The sequence below is a fragment of the Schistocerca americana genome, chromosome 5 (assembly GCF_021461395.2).
Source record: "Schistocerca americana isolate TAMUIC-IGC-003095 chromosome 5, iqSchAmer2.1, whole genome shotgun sequence".
Lineage (NCBI taxonomy): Eukaryota > Metazoa > Arthropoda > Insecta > Orthoptera > Acrididae > Schistocerca > Schistocerca americana.
Genome location: NC_060123.1, coordinates 448,336,450 through 448,359,838, shown reverse-complemented (window position 1 = coordinate 448,359,838; position 23,389 = coordinate 448,336,450). Strand labels below are relative to the sequence as shown.

Sequence of the window (23,389 nt, the reverse complement as noted above, 5' to 3'; positions counted from 1 at the left end):
CAGAGCTTTAGCAATTTCAGTTGCTTAGTTGTAAGTGTAATGTTAAAGATTTTACTCTCTTACTTAGCGAAACTGAAACAAGAAATGTCTTACGTATTTCCTGTATTGTGTATGCCAACTACTTGAGTACTCGGTGTTCTGTTTATTCCAGTCTTCCATCAGTCCACCTTGACCTTATCCCTCTCTGTCAAATGTGTCCTTACCCATCTCTCCGTATATCTTCTCCATCCCCTCTCTCTGTCCACTGCCTCCATTCCCACTCTCTCGCCTCTCCTCCTGCCCCTCTCTCTGGCCATCTCCTTCTACTACACTCTCTGGCCATCTCCTCCTACCCCTCTCTCTGTCAATCTCCTCCTGCCTGTCTCACTGTCCATCCCCTCCTGCCCGTCTCTTTGTCCATCTCCTCCTGCCTGTCTCTCTGTCCACCTGTTCCTCTCCTCTCTCTCTGTCCATTTCCTTGTACCCCTCTCTCTTTCTATCTGTCTCTCTCCCCTCTCTCTGTCCATTCCTTGTACCCCTCTCTCTTTCTATCTGTCCCTCTCCCCTCTCTCTCCACCGAGCGAGGTGGCGCAGTGGTTAGCACACTGGACTCGCATTCGGGAGGACGACGGTTCAATCCCGTCTCCGGCCATCCTGATTTAGGTTTTCCGTGATTTCCCTAAATCGCTTCAGACAAATGCCGGGATGCTTCCTTTGAAAGGGCACGGCCGATTTCCTTCCCCATCCTTCCCATACCTGAGCTTGCGCTCCGTCTCTAATGACCTCGTTGTTGACGGGACGTTAAACACTAAACTCCTCCTCCTCCTCTCCCCTCTCTCTGTCCATCTTCCTGTCTCCCCCTCTGTACATCTGCTCCTTCCCCCTCTATCCATCTCCTTCTCACCCATCTAATTTCATCTCCTCCTCATCCGTCTCTTTGTCCATATCCTCCTCCCCCGTCTCTCTCTTGTCCATATTGCCCTCTCCCGATCGCTTGTCCATCTTCTCCTCTCCCTCTCATTGTCCATCTCCTTCTCCATCTCCTCCTTCGCATCTCCTTGTCCATCCCCTCCCCCCTCCTGCTGTTCATCTCCTCTTCCCCCCTCTTGCTGTTTATCTCCTCTCCCCCCATATGTGTACCAAATTTGGTTGAAATGGTTCAAGGGGTTTTGGATGAATTTTCTACCCAGGACTTTGCCCACATCAACGTGTCAGATATATGTCACATATATTTGACATATTTCACATGTATTTGTACACATATTTCACCTGTATCTCAAGCAAATTTTGCCCTGCAGTTGCATTTCCACACAGCTCAAATTTTTATGGTGTCATATGTCCTGAAGTATATATTTGTACAATGATATGTTTTTGTAGATACAGTCAATGACATATTTGGATACACTCTGTGAAATGTGTTGTGAATAGAGTTAGTAGTAAAGAAGCAATAAATTAAAATGTCGTGCATGATATGCCAATTTTTCACTCATCTCAATATTTGCTGATGTATCTCATGAACTATGTGTCATACAATGATATGTTTTTGTACATACATTCAGTGGAATATGTAGGTACTGTCGGCAAACTGTGTTGTGAATAGAGTAAGTAGCAAAGAAGTTTTTTCTTTTCATCATTCTGTGGGGGTTGTCAGTGAGAAAAAATTTCATAAAGGTTTGAACTTGTGTAAAGTTTGTTTGCAAGTCACTAAGTGCTCTCATTCATAAATACTGAATGAATAAAATATGGATATTCATGCATCATTTGCTATATTGCATTTTCATCCCCACACCTTTGACCGAGCGAGGTGGCGCAGTGGTTAGCACACTGGACTCACATTCGGGAGGGCAACAGTTCAGTCCCACATCTGAACATCCTGATTTAGGTTTTCTATGACTTCCGTATATCACTCCAAGCAAATGCCGGGATGCTTCCTTTGAAAGGGCACGGCTGACTTCCTTCCCCATCCTTCCCTAATCTGATGACACCGATGACCTCGCTGTTTGGTCTCTTCCCCCAAAACAACCTAATGTAACCCACACCTTTGACAGGTATGTGGTTCTTATCCTTACAGCAATTATCTCCAGACACTAAGTCATATATGTACCAAGTTTAGTTGAAATCGATCCTGTGGTTTAGGAAGAGATGAGGAACATATACGTACATACATTTATACATACATGTCTTATAATGTACTGTATATGAATTATGAGCACATCAGTAATGTGTAAATTCAGCCATATGGTCATGTGACATAAAGAAACCAATCCGAAAACACAAAATGATTATGGGGTCGGTCACCAGACTGTGAATGTTGAATGGAGGGAAATGACGAGATTTATTAGTGTTTGATGCATGGGGAGATCCAGTCAAATGGTGTCTTAGCTTGGAAACTGCTCCACTTGTACAAAATTTGGAAACTTCTGTAATTAAAATATGGGTATATCTAGGTTGGTGTCATCAGCCAAATACATGAGCACAGCAGTGGAGGACAGTGAAGGTTATCCCTGAGGACTACATATGTTACAGCCTACCTTACAAGCTGTGCAGTAGATGCCCTCTGTGTCACAGTCTTCATCCAGATGTATCAGCAAAACCAAATTGCCTGGTGTAGCTTGCATGCAAATGTAATAATGACTGATAACTGTGTCTGTATATGTGTGGATGGATATGTGTGTGTGTGCGAGTGTATACCCGTCCTTTTTTCCCCCCTAAGGTAAGTCTTTCCGCTCCCGGGATTGGAATGACTCCTTACCCTCTCCCTTAAAACCCACATCCTTTCATCTTTCCCTCTCCTTCCCTCTTTCCTGATGAGGCAACAGTTTGTTGCGAAAGCTTGAATTTTGTGTGTATGTTTGTGTTTGTTTGTGTGTCTGTCGACCTGCCAGCACTTTCATTTGGTAAGTCACATCATCTTTGTTTTTTTATATATATTTTTTTTTTCCATGAGGTAGGGGACTTATTGTGCATGGTGTGCAGAATACTGCCTTACAGTAGTGTTGTATGGAGCATGGTTACTTGGGAAGATCTTAAATGCTGGTACCAGTTGAGTTCCACTTTCTCTTTGTGGGTTGGTGCTCATGCACAATCTGCCTTGAAGTGGTCTCCTGTGATCAACAGTTCCTACAAATTATGCCTTAAGGGTTTGGGGAGAATGCAACACAACTGTGTGCTGCGATTTTTGAGGCAGTTGGAAAGACTATGTTGATACAGACAGTAAACAACTATCTGCATACAATTAATTTGCCCTTGAGGCACCCATTGTGAGCAAGAGTACGATACATGACAAAGGTGAGCTGGTGAGCAAAGGGATGTCTGAAATGAAACCTGGTGTAGTCATATCAGGTTCTCTTCATTTGTGAGTGTAGGATTTGTCTGACATCTAATGATCATCATAGAAAAGAGTTAAGGCAGCACACATTTCAGGTGTACACAGTCTCATGGGTTCAGCACTAAGGTGTGTCAGTCATGGTTTGAGCTGGTACCATGTAATAATGACAGACATCCTTGTTCACTATCAAGGGCAACGTAGGGGATGTGCAGTATTGGAACAGGATTTTCTGATCTATTGTCTAGGCCAATATTTCAGTGACAGGTTTGTGTTCCTAGATGATGGTCAGTGGAACCAGCTATATGAACCCATTTGAACATGTTTGAGATGAAATGAAACCTGCATTGTATTGTTGCAGGAACCCTTCTCATCCAATAAATGAACTTTGTAGTGTTGCCATTGAAGAGTGGGGCAGGTCCAAACTAACATTTTGGAATCACATAGTGTATAGCATACCGATGGCAGTTCATGCACGGGGTGGTGGAATGTGATAGTTAGCATCACCAAACAACAGATTTTGATTTTACAGTTATGTAGTTTTGAACAGACTGCAATTATTTTGGTTATTATTTTATTTTTTAGTTTTAGAAGGTTTATTCTTTTATTCCCTGCTCTTCTTGAATCTAAGCCCACATATGTTCGTAGATATGGAAGTGGTGCAGACTTGTTTTAAGCAGTTTACATCTGGTGGTCATTCTGCAGTAGTAGGTTTTAAAATAGACATATATTCCTGTTTGTTCCTGATCTCACAGCTGGGAGATCATTCAAACCATCTTTTTTGCCACCATTACTAAGAAATGAAATTTTTATTTCCCTTTCGGTTGGCTTTTCATCTAGCGGATGTTGTAGGTTTCCTTATTAATGCCAGTGTTTCATAATTATTTCATAAAGCTAAGCAGCTCTCATCTTTAAAACTGGAACAGTGCTAATGTATTAATTCTCTTTCAAAACGATTAGGATTGAGATACGCATCTGACCATCCTGACTAGAGTTTTCACCTGAGTTTCCAGTCGTATCCCCGAGCTGCCAATGTGGATGCTGAGGTTGTTCCTTTCAAAAGAGCATAACCAACTACCTGCCACTTCATTGTCCAATCTGATCCAAGTTTGTACATTTTAAAGTAAAGGTAAATTTTAGGCCTCTCCTTTCAAAAATATCATCTGTTTTGCAGTATCATAACACAGCCTGACTACTAGACAAATCTGCCCTGCCTACAAAGTCATTGATCTCCACCAGCAACAAAAATAGGCTGTGATGGAGCTTCAGTACTAATGGAAGCAAATTGATGAGCTCTAGGGCATGTGTGTTAATGGCTGTGTGAATGCACCCATTAGTTTGTGAATTTGGAATAGTTTCCCTTGAATTTATTTGTCTCCTAATAATTTTATTTTTTAAAAATTATTTAATGCAATTTTTACCAAATATTATCATTTAAATTCATTATGAAGGTATTAAATTGTGTTCTCTTTCATTGAAATGAGGGAAAAAATTTTGTCCTACAAATTTTCAGACAAGTGTGTTTGTTTCAGTAATTCAGTTTTCAGCTTTGAAAATTCCTTATTTAATAAGGAAAGGTTGTTATTTCTGGATCAACGTTATTTTATGGTATAAACTGTGCAGTTGAACATCAGAAAATGTAGCTATTTATACTTCAACCCCTTCAACTCCACGGTGACTGGCACCTGATGTAGCCAGTTTTGTTTTCCACACCAATGTCAAGCGTCATTCGACATGTTTCTTCATAGCTCTCACAAGCTCCGTTCTGGAATCTCTCAGTACTAGGCATCAGTGCTGTATAATACTGCCATCTAGGGAAGCCTGTTTTAACTCAGCGTCAAACTCTAGCATTTATGTTGAGAGAGGTTGTAATTAATAACGTTCAAGTTAGTAGGCGTGAAATGGCTAGTTCTTCATCCACAGTACATTCTGAGGAAGAGATTGTAGAGCTTTTAGATGTATGTCTAAGTGAAAATGAGAGAGGCAATGCTTTTTATGATGGCAGTGATTCATTTGTAAACATTTCAAGTTAAATGACAATGGACACAAGACACTCTGAAGAGTTTTAAAAAATATCACACAGTGAGAAGTTTTGTATTGTAATGCTTATGTAAATATATTTGAATGAAAGTGCACTTTTTGTTTTAATACATATGCTGATTGTTCGTCAGTGGCCTCATTGTTTCCACAAAGAGACTTATGCAATTGGCTATGGTGTGCTCGCCACTGCTACAGCAGCAATTTAAATAAAAGTGCATGGAGACACCCTGTATGTGCGTTATGGAATGCAATGGGTTAAGTTTAATGGAGGCTGCTGCATATAAGAACAAAAGTTTTTATTTACCCCTGGTGGTTCTTATTAGAGCAGGTTCTTATCTTAGTTAATTTCTCTGATGCTACAATTTCAACACTGCTACAGCAGTTGGGTAACACTTGCTTTAAATTTTAAACATGTATCATTTCTGCAAACATTACAGAACGCTGTAAATACAACTGCCAGTTATTAGTTAATAATATGTTAGGTCATTAACCAGAAAAAGGAGACAGTTGTTAAATCCTAAAATTTAAAATATTAAATAACTCCTGTTTGAAATTTAATGCTAGAGCACATATATGAAGTATTTTGAGTAACTGATTTGCAATGAAATATATAAAAAAAGTATATTAATTTCACTGTAATTTTCATAAAAGGTAGCCACAAGTGACACTCTTCAGAACCGGAGAAAATCAAAGAAAATAAAATGACTCAAGATGGTGCAGAGATTAAAGCAGGAAATGGGAAAAATTAATAAGGAAAGTAGAAAGAATAAAGACTACAACCATAAAGATGTTGATAGAGATAGCTGATGAAGAAAAATCTTCTAGTGGACAGTGAGAATGATAATCATCTTTTTCTTTTTGGTGGGAAGTAATTTCGCTATTAAATATGATAGTAAGGGTTATATTTGGGTGGTTGCTACAAAAAAGAGCTATCAGATGCAAACTTCCAAAAATCAATACTTCAAGTGTAGATCTAACAGTCACCTATTGTGTGACCGGCATTCATTTCCTGTTGTTAATTGAAGGTGGTGCTTTGCAAAACAGTTATGAATGTTCTTTTGTCTGAAACTCCAACATTTCAGCACACATCTTTAATTTAAATTTATCAATAATGTGTCCAAGTTTGTGTTGTAAAGGTGTCACTTACAGTTTTAATTGTTTTTCTTTAAAAATTAAAAGCCGGAGGAAACTTGTTATTTAGGTGTTACATAGAACTCCCTCCTGAAGCCTCATTTCTTCTTACCGGATTATGTGGCTCTATCGTATTTCATTATTTTATCTATTGCTTTATATTTCCAGATACTTTCTCTTAGGTAGTATTCAGCCCCTAACTTCAGTAAGTTTCCATGACTCCTTGTAGGAAATAGTTGTTCCATTCTATTTGGTACACTTTCCTTTTTTAGTTTACCAGTATTGAGAAAAGCTTCATTTATTTTCCTGTTCCACATCTTATATCAGACCTCTTTAGTAAGTCTAGTTTTGATAAATCGTGCAACATAGTATAAGAGATAAGTATATTTTTGGTTGTTTTAATCAAGCATCATGTAAGTATTTGATATTTTGTTTTTGCTAGTGGAGCTCATTATTTGATATTTTTTGTGTTCTTAATAACAGATCTAATTGTTGGGACAGAACACAATTTCAGCAATGTTGGACAGCTCAGCAAATCATAAAATTATTTTTGAAATTGTTAATTATCCAATAAAATCACACAAAATTACAATTTTAAATTAATGATTTCTTTTGTTACTGGTCTTATTCAGATCATTAGAGGTAGCAGTAATTCACTCAGAAGTGGATAGAGAAAACCACATTACCAGTGTGATTATTCAGCACAATAAAATGGAAATTACTAGTCTCGACCATCAATGGCTATCTTCTGGTCTTGAAACGTCAGTTCAGGACTAGCTGACATAAAGTGCTGTGTAATTCAAAGCAAAGGTTTTTAAAAAATGTGTTCGATAGTGTCAAAAGTGTCTGGAGTATAATGTTTGTCCTGTAGCACATTCAGCAGAAAGTATGTGGCTATGAGTCTCATAATACATACTTGATATGCATCTTTTATCATCTTTTCTAATTAAATGACCTCTGATTTTCAAGTGCACCTCAAATATCTAAATAGTACATAAAAACAGTAATAGGCTTTATTTTTGCTTGTGGTTTTTATTGAAAGTAAGGTAGCTTTGGATGCCTGAATTTGTCTTAAGGTAATGAAATAAGCATGTCATAAATGCCCTAGCTAAAAAATCTGTTGCTGCATGCTGGGAAATTTATTTGGGCCTAATGTATCAGTGAGTCTTCTAATGCTGAAAACCACCAGAATATTTTGTGTTCTAAGATCATCAGATAAAAAATAGCTATTCCTGATGCAGTAAGAAATGAATTTTTTTAGACAAGTCAGTTATACTCAGACTACAGCAGTACATGATGAATGTTAACTGGTTAGAGCAAAATATTCGCCACAAAACCTGAAAATATCAAATGATGTAATGAAGAAAACAAGAATCAGAAACTCAAGAAAGGTGATTTGAAGTGAGAAACTTCCATTTGTAAAAATATTAATCCAAAGGGTATCAATGAGACATACAGTCACTCAATTTCTTCAGACCATATTTTACATTTCTCATGCACAATGTGAAGTGGTAAGAATTTTGTTGTTAACAGATTTGATTGCTGTAAGTGAAACAATAAGATTATTGTTCTCTCAGTTTGTTGGGTGCATGATACAAAAGGCTAAGGAGATATAATGAAATTTAGTTTACACAGAGAATAGTGCAGTCCATAAAATATACGTGTTTGTGTAGTATGATAGTTTTCCAGAAAGTAAGTTTCCCACATTGCCAAAAGATGTCTGTATATGCGATGTAGTAGATATGAGAGATGTAGAATGTGGTACTGTATGTGGGAATTGGTACTTCTTAGTCACTAGAAGTGTTGCTGTTATAGAGGCTAAAAATTATGACTATGATTTTTCTTCTACCAACCATGGGACTATGATTATGATAATGTAACAGGGAGTGAAAGGCTATTTACAATTTGTACAGAAACCAGATGGCAGTTATAAGAGTCGAGGGACATGAAAGGGAAGCAGTGGTTGGGAAGGGAGTGAGACAGGGTTGTAGCCTCTCCCCGATGCTATTCAATTTGTATATTGAGCAAGCAGTAAAGGAAACAAAAGAAAAGCTTGGAGTAAGTATTAAAATCCATGGAGAAGAAATAAAAACTTTGAGGTTCGCCGATGACATTGTAATTCTGTCAGAAACAGCAAAGGACTTGGAAGAGCAGTTGAACAGAATGGACAGTGTCTTGAAAGGAGTGTATAAGATGAACATCAGCAAAAACAAAACAAGGATAATGGAATGTAGTCGAATTAAGACGAGTGATGCTGAGGGAATTAGATTAGGAAATGAGAGACTTAAAGTAGTAAAGGAGTTTTGGTATTTGGGGAGCAAAATAACTGATGATGGTCGAAGTAGAGAGGATATAAAATGTAGACTGGCAATGGCAAGGAAAGCGTTTCTGAAGAAGAGAAATTTGTTAACATCGAGTATTGATTTAAGTGTTAGGAAGTCATTTCTGAAAGTATTTGTATGGAGTGTAGCCATGTATGGAAGTGAAACGTGGACGATAAATACTTTAGACAAGAAGAGATTAGAAGCTTTCGAAATGTGGTGCTACAGAAGAATGCTGAAGATTTTATGGGTAGATCACATAACTAATGAGGAGGTATTGAATAGAATGGGGAGAAGAGGAGTTTGTGGCACAACTTGACTAGAAGAAGGGATCGGTTGGTAGGACATATTCTGAGGCATCAAGGGATCACCAATTTAGTACTGGAGGGCAGCGTGGAGGGTAAAAATCGTAAAGGGAGACCAAGAGATGAGTACACTAAGCAGATTCAGAAGGATGTAGGCTGCAGTAGGTACTGGGAGATGAAGAAGCTTGCACAGGATAGAGTAGCATGGAGAGCTGCATCAAACCAGTCTCAGGACTGAAGACCACAACAACAACAACAACAACAACAATAACAACAACAACAACAACAGCATGTTTCAGTGCATGTAACGTAGTGATGACGGAATGTCATATGAGCAGTTCCTGTTTTCTGAAGTAAAAGTGTCTTTGGTGAAGAACACAATGTGTCACCAATACTTCATCAGTATTGACTGTGTACTGCAAATATGGATGCACATTTCAGAGACCCATCGTTTGATCAACCATTTTCTGAAGGTATCATTGTCTTGGAAATGGCAGCAAACTATTCCAAATAGAAGTAAGTGCAAGTGTTATCAAGATTCGTGACAGTTTTTCCTCACATAGTTCAGATTTTCTGCGGGAATTATGCCGCAAGATGTTGGGCTATTCATGTAATAATATAGAATTCTGCTCCTCCCAGTTTCACTGATTTCTTACATGTGATGAAATTGTCTGATAATCATTTGCATAATGATGAAAAGTGTCATGCATCTTTTGCTGGCTCTATTTGACAGATGTCCTTCCTGTTTCATGGTGTTGGTATTGTAAGCCCTCTTCCAGTAATTTTTAGACGTCCGACTGTGATTGTAATGGTTGGCAATTGGGTGATAGGATGAGAGACACTTCAGCCACGATTTCACAGAAGACTAAACTAGAGCCTAACTGTAATTATTTGCTACAAAATTAACCACAACAGCAGGTCATGCTCTTCTGAAATAAAAGATGGTGTCCTTTAACTTGACTTGTTCAACTTCAAACAATGGAAAACATGTCTAACAGTATCGCACTCGTTCCTTTCATGATACTGACAAATTTCAAAGTTCATGTACTCCAAAAAAGGCGCCACAAGTGGTTCAACGTTATTTCTCTCAGTGCACTACTGGACACTTTATAATTCAACTTCACGTATTTGTAGCTCACAACTCATTCATTAAACGTTCACTTCACCAAGTCTGCCCCACTACTGCCTTGTGCTCTTAACTTGCATTGCCGAGACAACATGACACTGCCCTGTCCACCGAAAAGGGCAGGAAACTGCAGAAAGTTATAGAAGCTAGGGCTCACCAGCCAGCACCTGCTGCTAAGTAGTTTGCTGCCAAGGACACTGATCAGAGTGTCCTTACAATATTCTGCACATAGTGTAGACTTCGTGGTAAATAACTTCGGAAGTCCTGTTGGCAAATGACTGTCACCCACTTATTTCAGGCTGTGATGCAGGAAAACTAAAATGATCCCACCTTGTGATAAGTGTTTAAGTTATGGCAAGGAATATGTTTGGAAGTAGCTCAATGATTATTGAATCTACTCCAAAAAATATTGTCAGTTTACTGTGTTTTCTTTTTGTTTAAAGCTCTAGAGACACATATTTCTGGGTAATCTTAATACTGTTGTTATGTAACAGAATACTGTTGCAGGATTGGAGATACAAAAACTTTTTCTTGACAACAGAAATTTTTGGTTAGGTCATTTTGCTAACTAGGTGTCTATTGATATATTTCACCTTCTTTCATTGACCATTAAATTTTTTGTCAGGTATACAAAGTGTGACAATGAGCTTCAAACTTGACTATTTTTATTTTTTTGTTTGTGACTACTATTTTGAGTAAGCATGTTTTCATTCATCACTATAGTGAACAAAAGTGGTTTTGGGATAAATTATGAATTTTGAGATGATATTTTATCTTTTTGTCCTTCTATCAGTTATGTATTTTGAAACTGTTTATTTTCCTTACAGCAAATCTTTGAGGGTCACTCATACATTACACGAAGCACTGCATGTTGGTTGCCTTATGGGTATTGATTAAAATTACTTACATTTCTCATGTCAATAATTTGTCAGTTTTTGAGAATAAGAAATAGCTTTTTAAATATTCATTTGGTATTTCAGCCCCTATTACTACCTGAGTTTCATAATTCTCAAATAATGAGCTGTTCATAGAAGTAGGTCGCTGTAAATTTTATTAATCAGATGTTTTGTTTCAGCTTCATTCGATTCATTTATTCTCTCTCACCTCAGAAAAACTAAATAGGACTGATGTTTTTCTTTTGTTATTTTAGCGTCTTGCAACTGGAAAATGGTGGCTCAAGGTAAAGTATGGGTGCTTCTTCATTAACCAAGATGAGGGGATAGTTTGTTTAATGTGCAGTGCATCAGTGAAATTCCTTAAAAAATTATGGTGTGAAGTAACAGCTTCACTTATGTGACACTTTCTCCTGCTTGGTGTTGCTTTGTTGCTTGTATTATTTGACATATACCCTCCTTGTTTCTTGCTGTTGATGATATGCATGTAGAGTAGACATCGTGGCAAATAACTTCTTGTGTCCAATTGGCTGCATAATCATTACAGGCCTAATGTATTTCTTTACGTATCTCTTTCGCTGCCTGTTACTTCAATGGTAAAATGGAATGTAGGTGTACAAAATACTTGCTTTTTATTGTACAAGACTCACAGCTTCATTTTACTTCATGCCTGGATTTAAATTTTGGTTTAAAATAATTTGTGAATCTGTTTGTCGATGTATGTGGGAACATGCACGTATGAATGATGGCTTTTTTAACTTGTAGGTTGTATTCTTGTGTTTTTGAAATGTATGAAATAATAATAGCCTCTTTGTTTTTACATCAGTACTCATGAATAAATACACAGCTCTAACAGTGTCTATTAGTACTGGTATCATTAGTGTTGTCCTCTTTCAAAATACAAATTTTTCTGTTATTAAGGGGTTGTACTTTATACACCAAACATCTTTCAAGGTTCTACTAAGGAAGTATATGCTTAATATAAAGTAATGAAGTTTAAGTTCTAAATGAAGTGACAAGAACTCCCTTGCCCAGTATGCTAAAAGTATGCTCATGACCCATTATGACACTCCACTGAAACAACTGTACCACCACCTTTGCCACACCTTTTATAATCTATCATCAAGCCGTGAAATGAGGGATATCCTACCCAAGATCATTCCCACCCTCCTAAGGGGTTTTCCATAGCCCACCCAACCCTAAGCAACCCTAAAAAACATTCTAGTTCATCCCTATCGAAAGGGATCATATCACTGTTGAAGATCGAAGTGCAAGACCTGACCAACCCAATCACCCTGCACTTCCTACTCCAGCCTGGGCATAGGCTTACCCTACTCCATCAGAGGCAGGGCCACCTGTGAAAGCAGCCATGTAATATACCAGCTGTGCGGTAATCCCTTCACAGCTTTTTATGTTGGTGTGACAAACAACCAATTGTTCACCAGAATGAGTAGCCACCACCAAACTGTGGCCATAAACAAATTTTACCACCACGTGGCACTACACGCTTGATTCCAATGGCTGTTTCTCAACCCAGGCCATCTGGACCCCTCCACCACCATATTTTCTGAACTACACAGATGGGAGTTATCCTTGCAACACATCCTTTGCTCCTGAACCCTCCTGGGCTCCATTTCCATAACTCGCTGTTCCCACACTCTCCACCCACCAGTTTTCCCTTCCTTGGTCCTATCAACCCCTTTCAATTTATGTCTCCAACTCACCTTCATCATGTGCCGCTCCTAACTGGCTCTGGCGTATGTGCATTGCTTGCTTTGTCCATATGCCTGCAACCCCTCCCGCCTGTATTCTTAACTAGCAGATCAGCTGCCTCCCTCCGAGTCACTAGCTACCCACCCTCAACCACTTCTGCCTTCGACTGCTCTTTCCCAGTACCCACCACACTTGACAACCTGCACCCTATCCAGTCCACCTACCGAACTGCGATCATGGTTGCATTCTGCGTCCAACTGGTTCCGCGTAGGAGCTCAGGTGTGTGTGTGTGTGTGTGTGTGTGTGTGTGTGTGTGTGTGTGTGTGTGTGTGTGTGTGTGTTTCAACACTTCTGCTATTTGGTGAGTGGTCTCCATTTGTCCTAAATTATTCAAATAATGAAGTTTGTTGCTCACATGATTGCTCATGTACCACGCAAAAATGTAGATGGGAAATGAAGACTGTACAACAGTGACAACAAAATCATACATAATGAGACCATTGTTGACAAAATGGCCATAAATAAAATCTTCTGATCAGTTGCAAGGCCACTTTGACAAAGCAAAGCAGACATGAAATTTTAAGTTAAACATGAGATGAAGATGACTTACAAGGTCATTGATCATGTGGGGTAGTCACAGTGCATGAAACTTCATTGATTTCTGTTGGGGAAGAGAAAAAGGTTGCAGAAACATTGATCGAACAACAGTAGAATTGGTCAAGGACAGAAATTGAGATTTACAAAATTCAGAACAGAGGGCAATGGAAGTAAAGTGATGCGAGAGACAAAAAGCAGAAAGAATGATGGTTTACTTATGAATGACTGAATAAACTTGAACTCTGAATTAAGGCAGCCAGGAAAAATAATTCAAAAAGAAAAGTATTTTTGGTTTTGACTTCAGAAACTGTGCTGAAGTTTTTCGACAAAAGTAACAAGCCTCAGAAGGAAAATCTCTGAATTGTTTCTGTAGTCGTTTACCTTTTCTGTTTTTTGAGAATTATGTTCATGTACCCATACCTTGTTCTGAAGAACAAATTGACTCCCAGTGGAGAATAGAACTGCACAATGTTTTCAGTTCATCTTTAGCCACATGTGCAGTATGCCTGTGGCAGCAACAGTTGCAAGGTTTTGTACTGAACACATTTATGTGCTTCCAATTAACATGCACTATTGAGTTCACTTTGCTAGATTGCAATAGCCTCTTCATATAGATAACATCATTCCTTTTCCAAGACATACAAATATCTCAGCAGTAGCAATAGATCATCAGTGATCAGTGATCAGTGTGCTCCATCTTTAAGTTATAAGTTTGACAACTAGTTCTCAGATAGGTTGGAGTCAGCAACTAATCACATTAAAATAAAATGAACTGCTTCAAGTACTTACTGTTCACAGTAGCCTACACAGTATGTGCGACTTATGCGGCAAACAATGTTGGAGTTGTTGTGAAAACAAGAGTCATTTAATCAAAATGTTTAACACAAACTGTGACCACTAGTCAAGAAATACATGAATTTACAACATAGAGAAACACCACACAATTGAGAGTCAATTCCTTCATTGAAGCTATTATTACATTTGTTGTAACAACAGTATTGAAAGGATAGATTGCGACTCACCACACAGAGGAGGCATTGAGTCACAGACAGGCATTGTGAAAAAGAATAAATTTGTTTTATTATCATAAATTATATTCGTAACCATGTCGCAGCTTGTGAAAAGAATAAAAAAGATTGCCGAAATATTTAAGCTTTCAGACAAAGTCCTTCTTCTGAAATAGCAAACATATGCACGACTCCGCACACATGTACACTGTCTCCCTACACTGGGGCCTGACTGTGTATGTGGCAGCATCTGATGTGAGCAACAGTCTGATGGGCTAGGTCGTAGGCGTAAAGAGGTGGCATGGGGCACAGAGGGCAAGGGATAGCAAGGTAGGTGCTGTGGTGCCTGTGGGAATGAGCAGGGACATTTTATTGGCAGAACAGACAATGTGTGTAGTACTGGAGTGGGAGCTGGGAGGAGGATAGATAGGTGGAGGACAGAAACTAGTGAAGGTTGAGGCCAGAGGAGTTATGGAAATGATTGGTATTTTGTAAGGAGCATTCCCACCTGTGCGATTCAGAAAAGCTAGTGCTGGTAGAAAGAATTCATATGACGCAGACTGTGAAGCAGTCATTAAAGTGAAGCACATCGTGTTGGGCAACATGTTCAGCAGGTGGGTGGACGCTGTCTCTTGGCTGCAATTAGGTGGTGCCCCATCATGTGGACAGATAGCTTGTTAGTTGTAATGGCCCCATAGAGCACAGCACAGTGGTTTCAGCTTAGCTTGTAGATCACATGTCTGCTTTTACTGGTAGCCCTGCTTTCGATGGGATAGGTGATGCCTGTGACAGGACTGAAGTGGTTAGTGATGGGGGGCTGTATGGGACAGGTCTTGCATCTAGGTGTATTTCAGGGATAGGGGTATCTACTTCATGGCTGTGAGCTTTGAGGCAAGGAGCTGGTACAGGGATGGAGTAGGGATGAACAAGCATACTGCATAGGTTTGCTGAGTGGCCAAATACTACTATGAGAGGGTTGAGGAGGATGTTCCTCATTTGAGGACGCAATGAGAGGTAGTTGAAACCATGTCTAGTTGCTCCAATTCTCGGTGGAACTGAGATGCTTTTCTATGCTTCTATCCCATGGACACACCTAGTAGTCTTTTCCTCTTTTCTACTCCCCCCCCCCCTCGACCCTTCCCCCAACCCCACCCCCTCCTCCAAACTCTACCCCCCCCTCCTCCCCGTTTCCCCCCCTCCCAGCACAGCCATCTGACACTGCACCTGATAGCCCTGTCCTGACCGCATTATCTTCCTGCATGCTCCCACAGGCAGCACAGCATCTTCCCTGCCCCTGTCCTGCAATCCCTCTTCCCTCTTTGCCCCATGCCTCCTCCTTACCTCCACCTCTCACCGCAGCAAATTGCTGCTTATGTCAGATGCAGTTGCAGCCAGGTTCCAAGATCTGGAGACAATGGCTGTGTGTGTGTGTGTGTGTGTGTAATTTGCACTTGCGTGAATGTGTGTGTTTTCTGTTTTGGATGCAGGACTTTGCCCAAATGCTTAAATATTTCAGCGGTCTTTTTCATTGTGTATGTCTGCGACCCAACACCTCTTTTGTCTGGTAAGTAGCAATATATCCTTTCCATATAGTTGTACAGGGCAAGCCATTTATAGTGTTGTGGCCATCTTGCTCCAAAATGAAGCAGAAAATTGAAAATGTTTCCGTACAAAATTTTCAGTATTCATATGGAGACATAAGAGAGTGACCGTAACTCAGCCTTAAAATACCATTCTCAATGGTTTTTCAGAGTCAAATTACTTGTTTTTAAAAATGGGTTAGTGTGTTTTCTTTTATGGAAATGGAAAGGGCATTCAGTGTTTAGTATAAAAGATGTAGTACATTTATCCACTACTGGTGATGGGTGATGTGATATTGGGCAAATAGAACTGCAGATGGTTTTCACACACTTTGACTTTACTGGCATCCATGTACATACAATATGTACAGTACTTGTACAATGCATAACCATAATACATGTTCACATTACAAACAATTTCAGTTTAGTAAATGCTCAAAGTTACGGCCATTAACTTTGATGCATTTCCGAAAACGCACTTCAAAAGATCATTGAACATTCCTCAGATTTCCTTGCTGATTCTTGTACAGGCATTTCTGATTTGTTGAAACACATTTTCGGGTGTGGTTGACATTTCTCGAGAAACTTTGTTTTTAATGTATCCCCATCAGAAAAAATCTGGAGATGTGAGATCCACAGAGCGAGCAGGCCAGTGGACAGCCCCTCTGCGTCCTATCCATTGATCAGGATAATCTCTGTTTAGTATTTCTGGAGCTCTAGCTGAGTAATGAGGTGGGCAACCATCATGTTGATACCACATGGCACCCCATTCCACAAGGGACACATCTTGAAACAATGCTGGAAGTTCTTGGTCCAACAACATTCCGTATTTCTGGCCATTCAGTTTACCTTCAGTGAAGTATGGTCCAGTGATACATAATCCGAGAATTCCAGTGAAGCTGTTGTTATTTGTTGGCACGTTATGCATGATTTGTGCCCATTTCATGTCATTGGCACCAAACTGGCAGTGAAATTGTGGAGGCTGGACAGTCCTCTAACCACATTATTTTTTCATGTTACCAGTGATATACAATGGAAATTGCAGCTTGTTTTATTTTGCAAATTCCGGGTTATAAATTCTTCTCTCATTTTGTTACTGCTATACTTCCTGCATATTATTGGCAGACTGATTTTGTTAGATCTCTCCATGGAGTTACTTTCTAGCCATCTTAACTACTTTAATCTTTATTCTAAATATATGGATGAATGCAAGTGATTTTATTTCTGTTGTAGACTGAAACATTAAAATAGAATCTGTGATTTCTTATGGTATTTCTGTTGTGGACTGGCCAGACAGTCAATCCACTATGACCGGTAACCGAAAGGCACGCGTTAAGCTCACGCAGGCTGGCGTGAGGTCTGGAACAGGACAATGTCTTGAGACTAGCAAAAAAGGTACGTAGCCTCTGGAATACTTAACTTTATTCCATAATTGGTGAACATCGCTCTTGACGGTACGTGCATCACAAGATAAATAGCAAATGATAAAGGCGCCTTGCTAGGTTGTAGCAAATGACGTAGCTGAAGGCTATGCTAACTATCGTCTTGGCAAATGAGAGCGTAATTTGTCAGTGAACCATCGCTAGCAAAGTCGGCTGTACAACTGGGGCGAGTGCTAGGAAGTCTCTCTAGACCTGCCGTGTGGCGGCGCTCGGTCTGCAGTCACTGATAGTGGCGACACGCGAGTCCGACGTATGCTAACGGACCGCGGCCGATTTAAAGGCTACCACCTAGCAAATGTGGTGTCTGGCGGTGACACCACATTCCTCCCCCACAAATCGGCAGACGGTTGTGGCATAAGGCTTCCGCCCGCCGTGGAGAGGACCCCATGTTGGCGTATGCGACGAGGTGGGGAGCCTAACAACAGGTGAGGCTGTGCCACCCGCACCCTGCCATTCGGACCGAGGGGAGCTAGGAAACACCTGAAAATCTGCTTCAGGGTGCACGCCAACATGTGGTGTATGCGCCCTTAGAGAGACAGGAGGGGCCGAAGGGTCGACCTCCATCGGGCTGGGGCACCCGACGGGCGAAGACGACATAAGGTCCGGAGCGGGCAAGAGGTCCATGGCGGAGGACAACTGGTCACGGGAAGCGATCGGCGGCGCGTGACCCAGGGAGGCACCCGACAGTTGCAGTGACGCGTCCACTGCGGGCATCGCCGGCGGGATAATAGGCGGCGGCGCGTCGCCATGGGGCAAAATGGAAGGCAGCGTCGGTAACACCTGGGGCTGAGGCGAGCCAGTAGATGGGTCCCCAGCGGAAATGGAAGAGGCGTGGCATACATAGCGATGATAATAATTTATTTTGCCCAACACACTCTGTAGCTGCTTCAAATTCTGCGGCGAAGGCAAGTCTTGTATGGCACGGAGGTGCTCTGGACTCGGATGTATGCCTTGGGCATTGAGTACATGGCCCAGATAGGGTAAGTCACGAGCAAAAAACACACATTTGTCCGTCCGCAAGCGAAGACCATTTTGTCGCAAGACCTGAAATAATGTTCTGAGATTGGCTAAATGTTCTTCTTCCGTCTTTCCGGAGTTCACAATATCGTCCAGATAGTTTGCTGCAGTAGGGACCGACGCACAAACAGTTTGTAAATATTGCTGAAACAATGCAGGGGCGGATGCACACCCGAATGGCAGTCGTTTGAATCGGTACAAACCAAGATGCGTGTTAACCACCAAAACGCGCTGGGATTCTTCGTCCACCGGTATTTGCAAGTACGCATCTGCTAGGTCCAACTTCGAAAAATATTTACCCGAGCACAGTTTGTCAAAAAGATCTTCCAGGCGGGGTACAGGAAAAATTGCATTCACTAGTTGTGGATTCACTGTTGCCTTGAAGTCCACACAAAGTCTCAATTTTCCGGAAGGTTTTGGCAAAATTACTAAGGGTGATGCCCAGAGAGAAGCCTGTACACGTTGAATCACACCTTGTGATTCCAAATCGTTTAATGTTCTTGCGACCTCATCACGCAATGCGTGGGGAACATTGCGCGCTCTGTAAAATTTCGGTTGCGCGTTGACTTTCAGTTCCAAATGTGCTTTAGTTCTTAGCGCAACCGAGGCCCGGTGCAAAAATTTCTGCAAATTCTTCACATAGACGAGAAACACTGGCTGAAGGCACAGTCTGGTTCACTGATAGGACCTGATTTACTATAGACAAGTTAAACAACCGAAACAAATCGAAACCAAACAAGTTCACTGCAGAAGAAGAACGAAGGACGTACAATGACACAAGTTTTGTTTGTCCCTTGTATGTTGCAAGAAGGCTGCACTGTCCTAACACAGGGAGCCCGTGACCTGAATATGTAGTTAGCTTAACATTTGCGGCACGCAACGGAGGTATGCCCAGCTGTTTGTACGTGTCGTGATTGATCAGAGAAACTGCAGCTCCGGTATCGAGCTGGAACGGTATCACTTTGCCGTTAATGTCCAAGTCTACAAAAAGTTTATTGTCCTGCTGACGACAAGAGCGACTGTCGCGTGCATCGTGAAGTGACACTGGTACAAAATCACTTGCGACTGGACGGGATTTCCGGCGATGTCGACGCACACGATTTGTGGGACGAACACAGTCACTGTTAGAGAGAGTGGCACTGGGCGGAGTGGCATGAACTATATGAATTTCCATAGACGAAGTGTCACGAGCCTGAGAATCCTTGGTTCGATTCCGGCGCGAAGCAAAGGGCCTGAAATGGTTGTGAGTGTCCGATCTGAGCTTTTTCTGGCAAACACTTTGGACATGGCCTTTTTTATTACAGAAAAAGCAAATAGCGTGGCGTGATGGGCAATTCTCACACGAATGTCTAGTAGCACACCGCGGGCATGATTTTAGCACTGCATTCGCTTGCTTGCGCGGCACATGTGGCTGAGAGCTTGGCGGCAGCTGCATGGACGGGCGCGAGGGCTGTTTACTGTTCCGTGCAGCGCACCCGGCAGGCCGGTTAACGCGACACACGGCTGGCGAAGTTTCAAACGATTCCTGAGCAAAGTCAAGTGTGTCCTGCCGATCCAATATGTCCATCACTTGTTGAAGGGAGGGATTGCCCAGTTTCAAAATCTGTTCCCGTATACGAACATCAGAAATGTTCTGTGCAATAGCATCACGTACCATAGTATCTGAATAAGGGAGTCCACATTCACACTCAAAAGCACAATCCCTAGTAATGCAAGGTTGCAACCCACTCTCTATTAGTCTGACCGGCCGTACGTTTTGTACGAAAGAAGGTATACCTTTTTGCAACTACATTGACTGATTCTTTGAAATATGCATCTAATGCAACAAAATTTCGTCGTAGGACAGAGTTGCTACGTCGCGTCGGGGAAATAATTTCACTATCACACGGTACGTTCGGACGCCTACGGCGGAAAGGAGAAAAGGCTGCCGCTCATTACCTTGAATTCTGTAGGCGGCGAGATGGAATCCAAATTGGCATGACCTCTCCGTCCAGCTTTCCAGTGCCGCATCAAAAGGACGAAAAGGTGGTGCAACTGCGTGATGTGGCTGCGTGAGCGGTGGAGCAGCGACTGCCGCATCGTTTTGCAGTGCATGTTGACCCTGTACGAGCTGTCCAAGGGCATCCAATAAGGCCTGCGTCTGCTGATTCTGCAAGCGATAAAATTCGAACAGTACACCTGGAGATTGTGGCGAAGCCATGACACAAGTAAATCAGGGCAATATCAATACGAACGCAAAATTCTCGTCGCCAACTGTTGTGGACTGGCCAGACAGCCAATCCACTATGACCGGTAGCCGAAAGGCAGGCGTTAAGCTCACGCAGGCTGGCGTGAGGTCTGGAACAGGACAATGTCTTGAGACTAGCAAAAAAGGTACGTAGCTTCTGGAATACTTAACTTTAATCCATAATTGGTGAACATCGCTCTTGACGGTACATGCATCACAAGATAAATGGCAAATGATAAAGGCGCCTTGCTAGGTCGTAGCAAATTACGTAGCTGAAGGCTATGCTAACTATCGTCTTGGCAAATGAGAGCGTAATTTGTCAGTGAACCATCGCTAGCAAAGTCGGCTGTACAACTGGGGCGAGTGCTAGGAAGTCTCTCTAGACCTGCCTTGTGGCGGCGCTCGGTCTGCAATCACTGATAGTGGCGACACGCGAGTCCGACGTATACTAACGGACCGCAGCCGATTTAAAGGCTACCACCTAGCAAATGTGGTGTCTGGCGGTGACAATTTCCTCAGTTACTTTTAAGTAATATTGTGGCACAGTGGACTTATATTTTGGAGGAGTGAATTTCAAATCCTGATCACACCATCCAGATTGAGCATTTCCATATTTTCCCTAAATCACTTAAGATGAATACCACAATGGTTTCTTAGAATTTTGTTGTCTGACCTTACTGCATGAAGTGATTCAGTTAAAAACTGAACTTCCATTTAAAAAGACAGTAGTTGAAATCCATATCCAATCATTCAGATTTATGTTTATTGTAGTTACCCAAACTTACACGAAGGAAAGTCAGAATGAAATGCAGCAATATGGAAAGGATGGATTGCTATTCACCACATAGAGGAGGTTTGAGTGACAGACAGGTACAATGAAAAATACTTGTAAAATTTGGGCAAAGTCCTGCATCCAAAACAGAAAACACACACATTCACGCAAGTGCTTTTGGACAAAGTCCCTCTGAAACAGAAGAGAGAGACACTTTCACACAAGCACAACTCTCATACTCAGGCCATTGTCTCTGTCTCCAGTGCCCATGTGTGGAGTTGTGTGTGTGTTTTTTCTATTTCAGAAGGACTTTGTCCGAAAGCTTAATATTTCAGCAGCCTTTTTCATTGTCACTTTCTGTGACTTAATGCATCCTCTCTGTGGTGAGTAGCAATTTACTCAAAACTGCTTTAGACAAATGCTGGGAAAGTTTGTTAGAAAAGGACATAACCAGTTTACTTCACCAATCTGAGCTTATCTCCATCTCCAATGACTTCCTTTGTTTTCTCAGTTCTTTAGAAAAAGACACTAATAACTACAACATTTTTACCTGTTTCCATTTTAAATCAACAATATTTCTATTCAAAGATACTAGAAAATTTGGGGTGGAGTACAATTAAACCATCAACCAGTGGAGAGGCACGTAAAACGGGTATGCAAGCAATTCTGAGCTCTTGGACAATGTCCCTCCACTGAGTGAACTAACAAGTAGACACATACACTTATGTGGCTATAATGTCCTGGCTGATTGCATTGTGTTGGTGTTTCGGACTAAACCAGTTCTATGCATCCATCAAGCACATGTTATTCCAGCCCTGTTGCAGGTCACCCAGCCCTGTCAGAATTAGGGACACTTGTGAAAGCAGTCAGATCATACACTGTCTTGCTGTAACTCTGAAACAGCCTTTTCTGTGGGAGTGATTACCTACTAGCTCTCCATCTATGTTATTGCCCACTGCCAAACTGTGGCCAATAGCAAATTTGACCACCTGGCTGCAAAACATGCTGTTCAACACATCGTGCTCAACTTCAATGATTGGTTCAGATCCACAACATCTGGATTCCTGACTCCCCAAAATGATTTTCTTTTAATTGTCTGTACAACACATCCTTCAACTCCACAATCTACCCAACCTCAACCTCTGCTAGGCCCTGTCTCACACTGAACTCCACTCTCATCACCACACCTCCCACTTTACTCCATTAACCTAAATGTATACTTCCTCATTCTTTTCTCCACTTCTCTCCCTCACTCTCTCTGTTTCATCCTTTTCTTTCCCTACCAAACACTCTTTCCCTATCTACTCTTCCACATCAACATGTGTCACACGCAACTTATCTTTCTTGTACCGACAAGCTGTGGTGTCTCTTTCCTAATCTCTTGTGCCACTTTCCTAAGTCTGGTGTCTCTTTCGTATCCCATCTCCATGCTACCTTCCCCACTTCTGCCAGCTGTCCCCTCTGTCCACTTGTACACTCCCTGCCTTTTTGTTCATCTCATCAACTCCACCAACACATTATCACACTCCAGTGAGTCTACAACACTGACTAAATCTAGTTGGTTATATATCTGTGTGTGAGTGAGAGTATTCTGAAGGACATTGCTCAATGGTTCTGTAATGTTTTTTTTATATTTCCACACTTAATCTGTGGCTACTTTTTTTGCCTCCTGAAGAATTGTATGCATTCAAATTAATTTCTGATGGTGACTAATCAAAGGGAAATAATTTTTTTTTTCACTTTTTGTGAAATGCTGCTGTCCTCAAAAAATAAAATATAAAAGAAAGCTATCCTTGAGACACGCTGTGAAGATATTCTACTTCATCCATTCTGTGTCTCATGAGCACCATACAGAAGCACACTTGAGTTATAAGTATAGCAGACAAGAGTAAAAAACAGTAACTTTTGCCAAGC

General features: G+C 41.2%; 1 protein-coding gene across 4 annotated transcripts in view; it reads left to right on the top strand.

The window, feature by feature from the left end:
- The window catches only part of LOC124615487 (GATOR complex protein WDR59), a 272,429-nt gene that overhangs the window by 178,739 nt on the left and 70,301 nt on the right, over nt 1-23,389 (top strand). The window contains exon 18 of one of the 4 annotated variants that reach the window (XM_047143427.1): nt 11,378-11,407. The exons of the other annotated variants lie outside the window; for them this stretch is intronic. Coding sequence (XP_046999383.1) covers nt 11,378-11,407 — 30 coding nt within the window. The remainder of the gene's footprint in view (nt 1-11,377; nt 11,408-23,389) is intronic. 4 annotated transcript variants of the gene reach the window in all.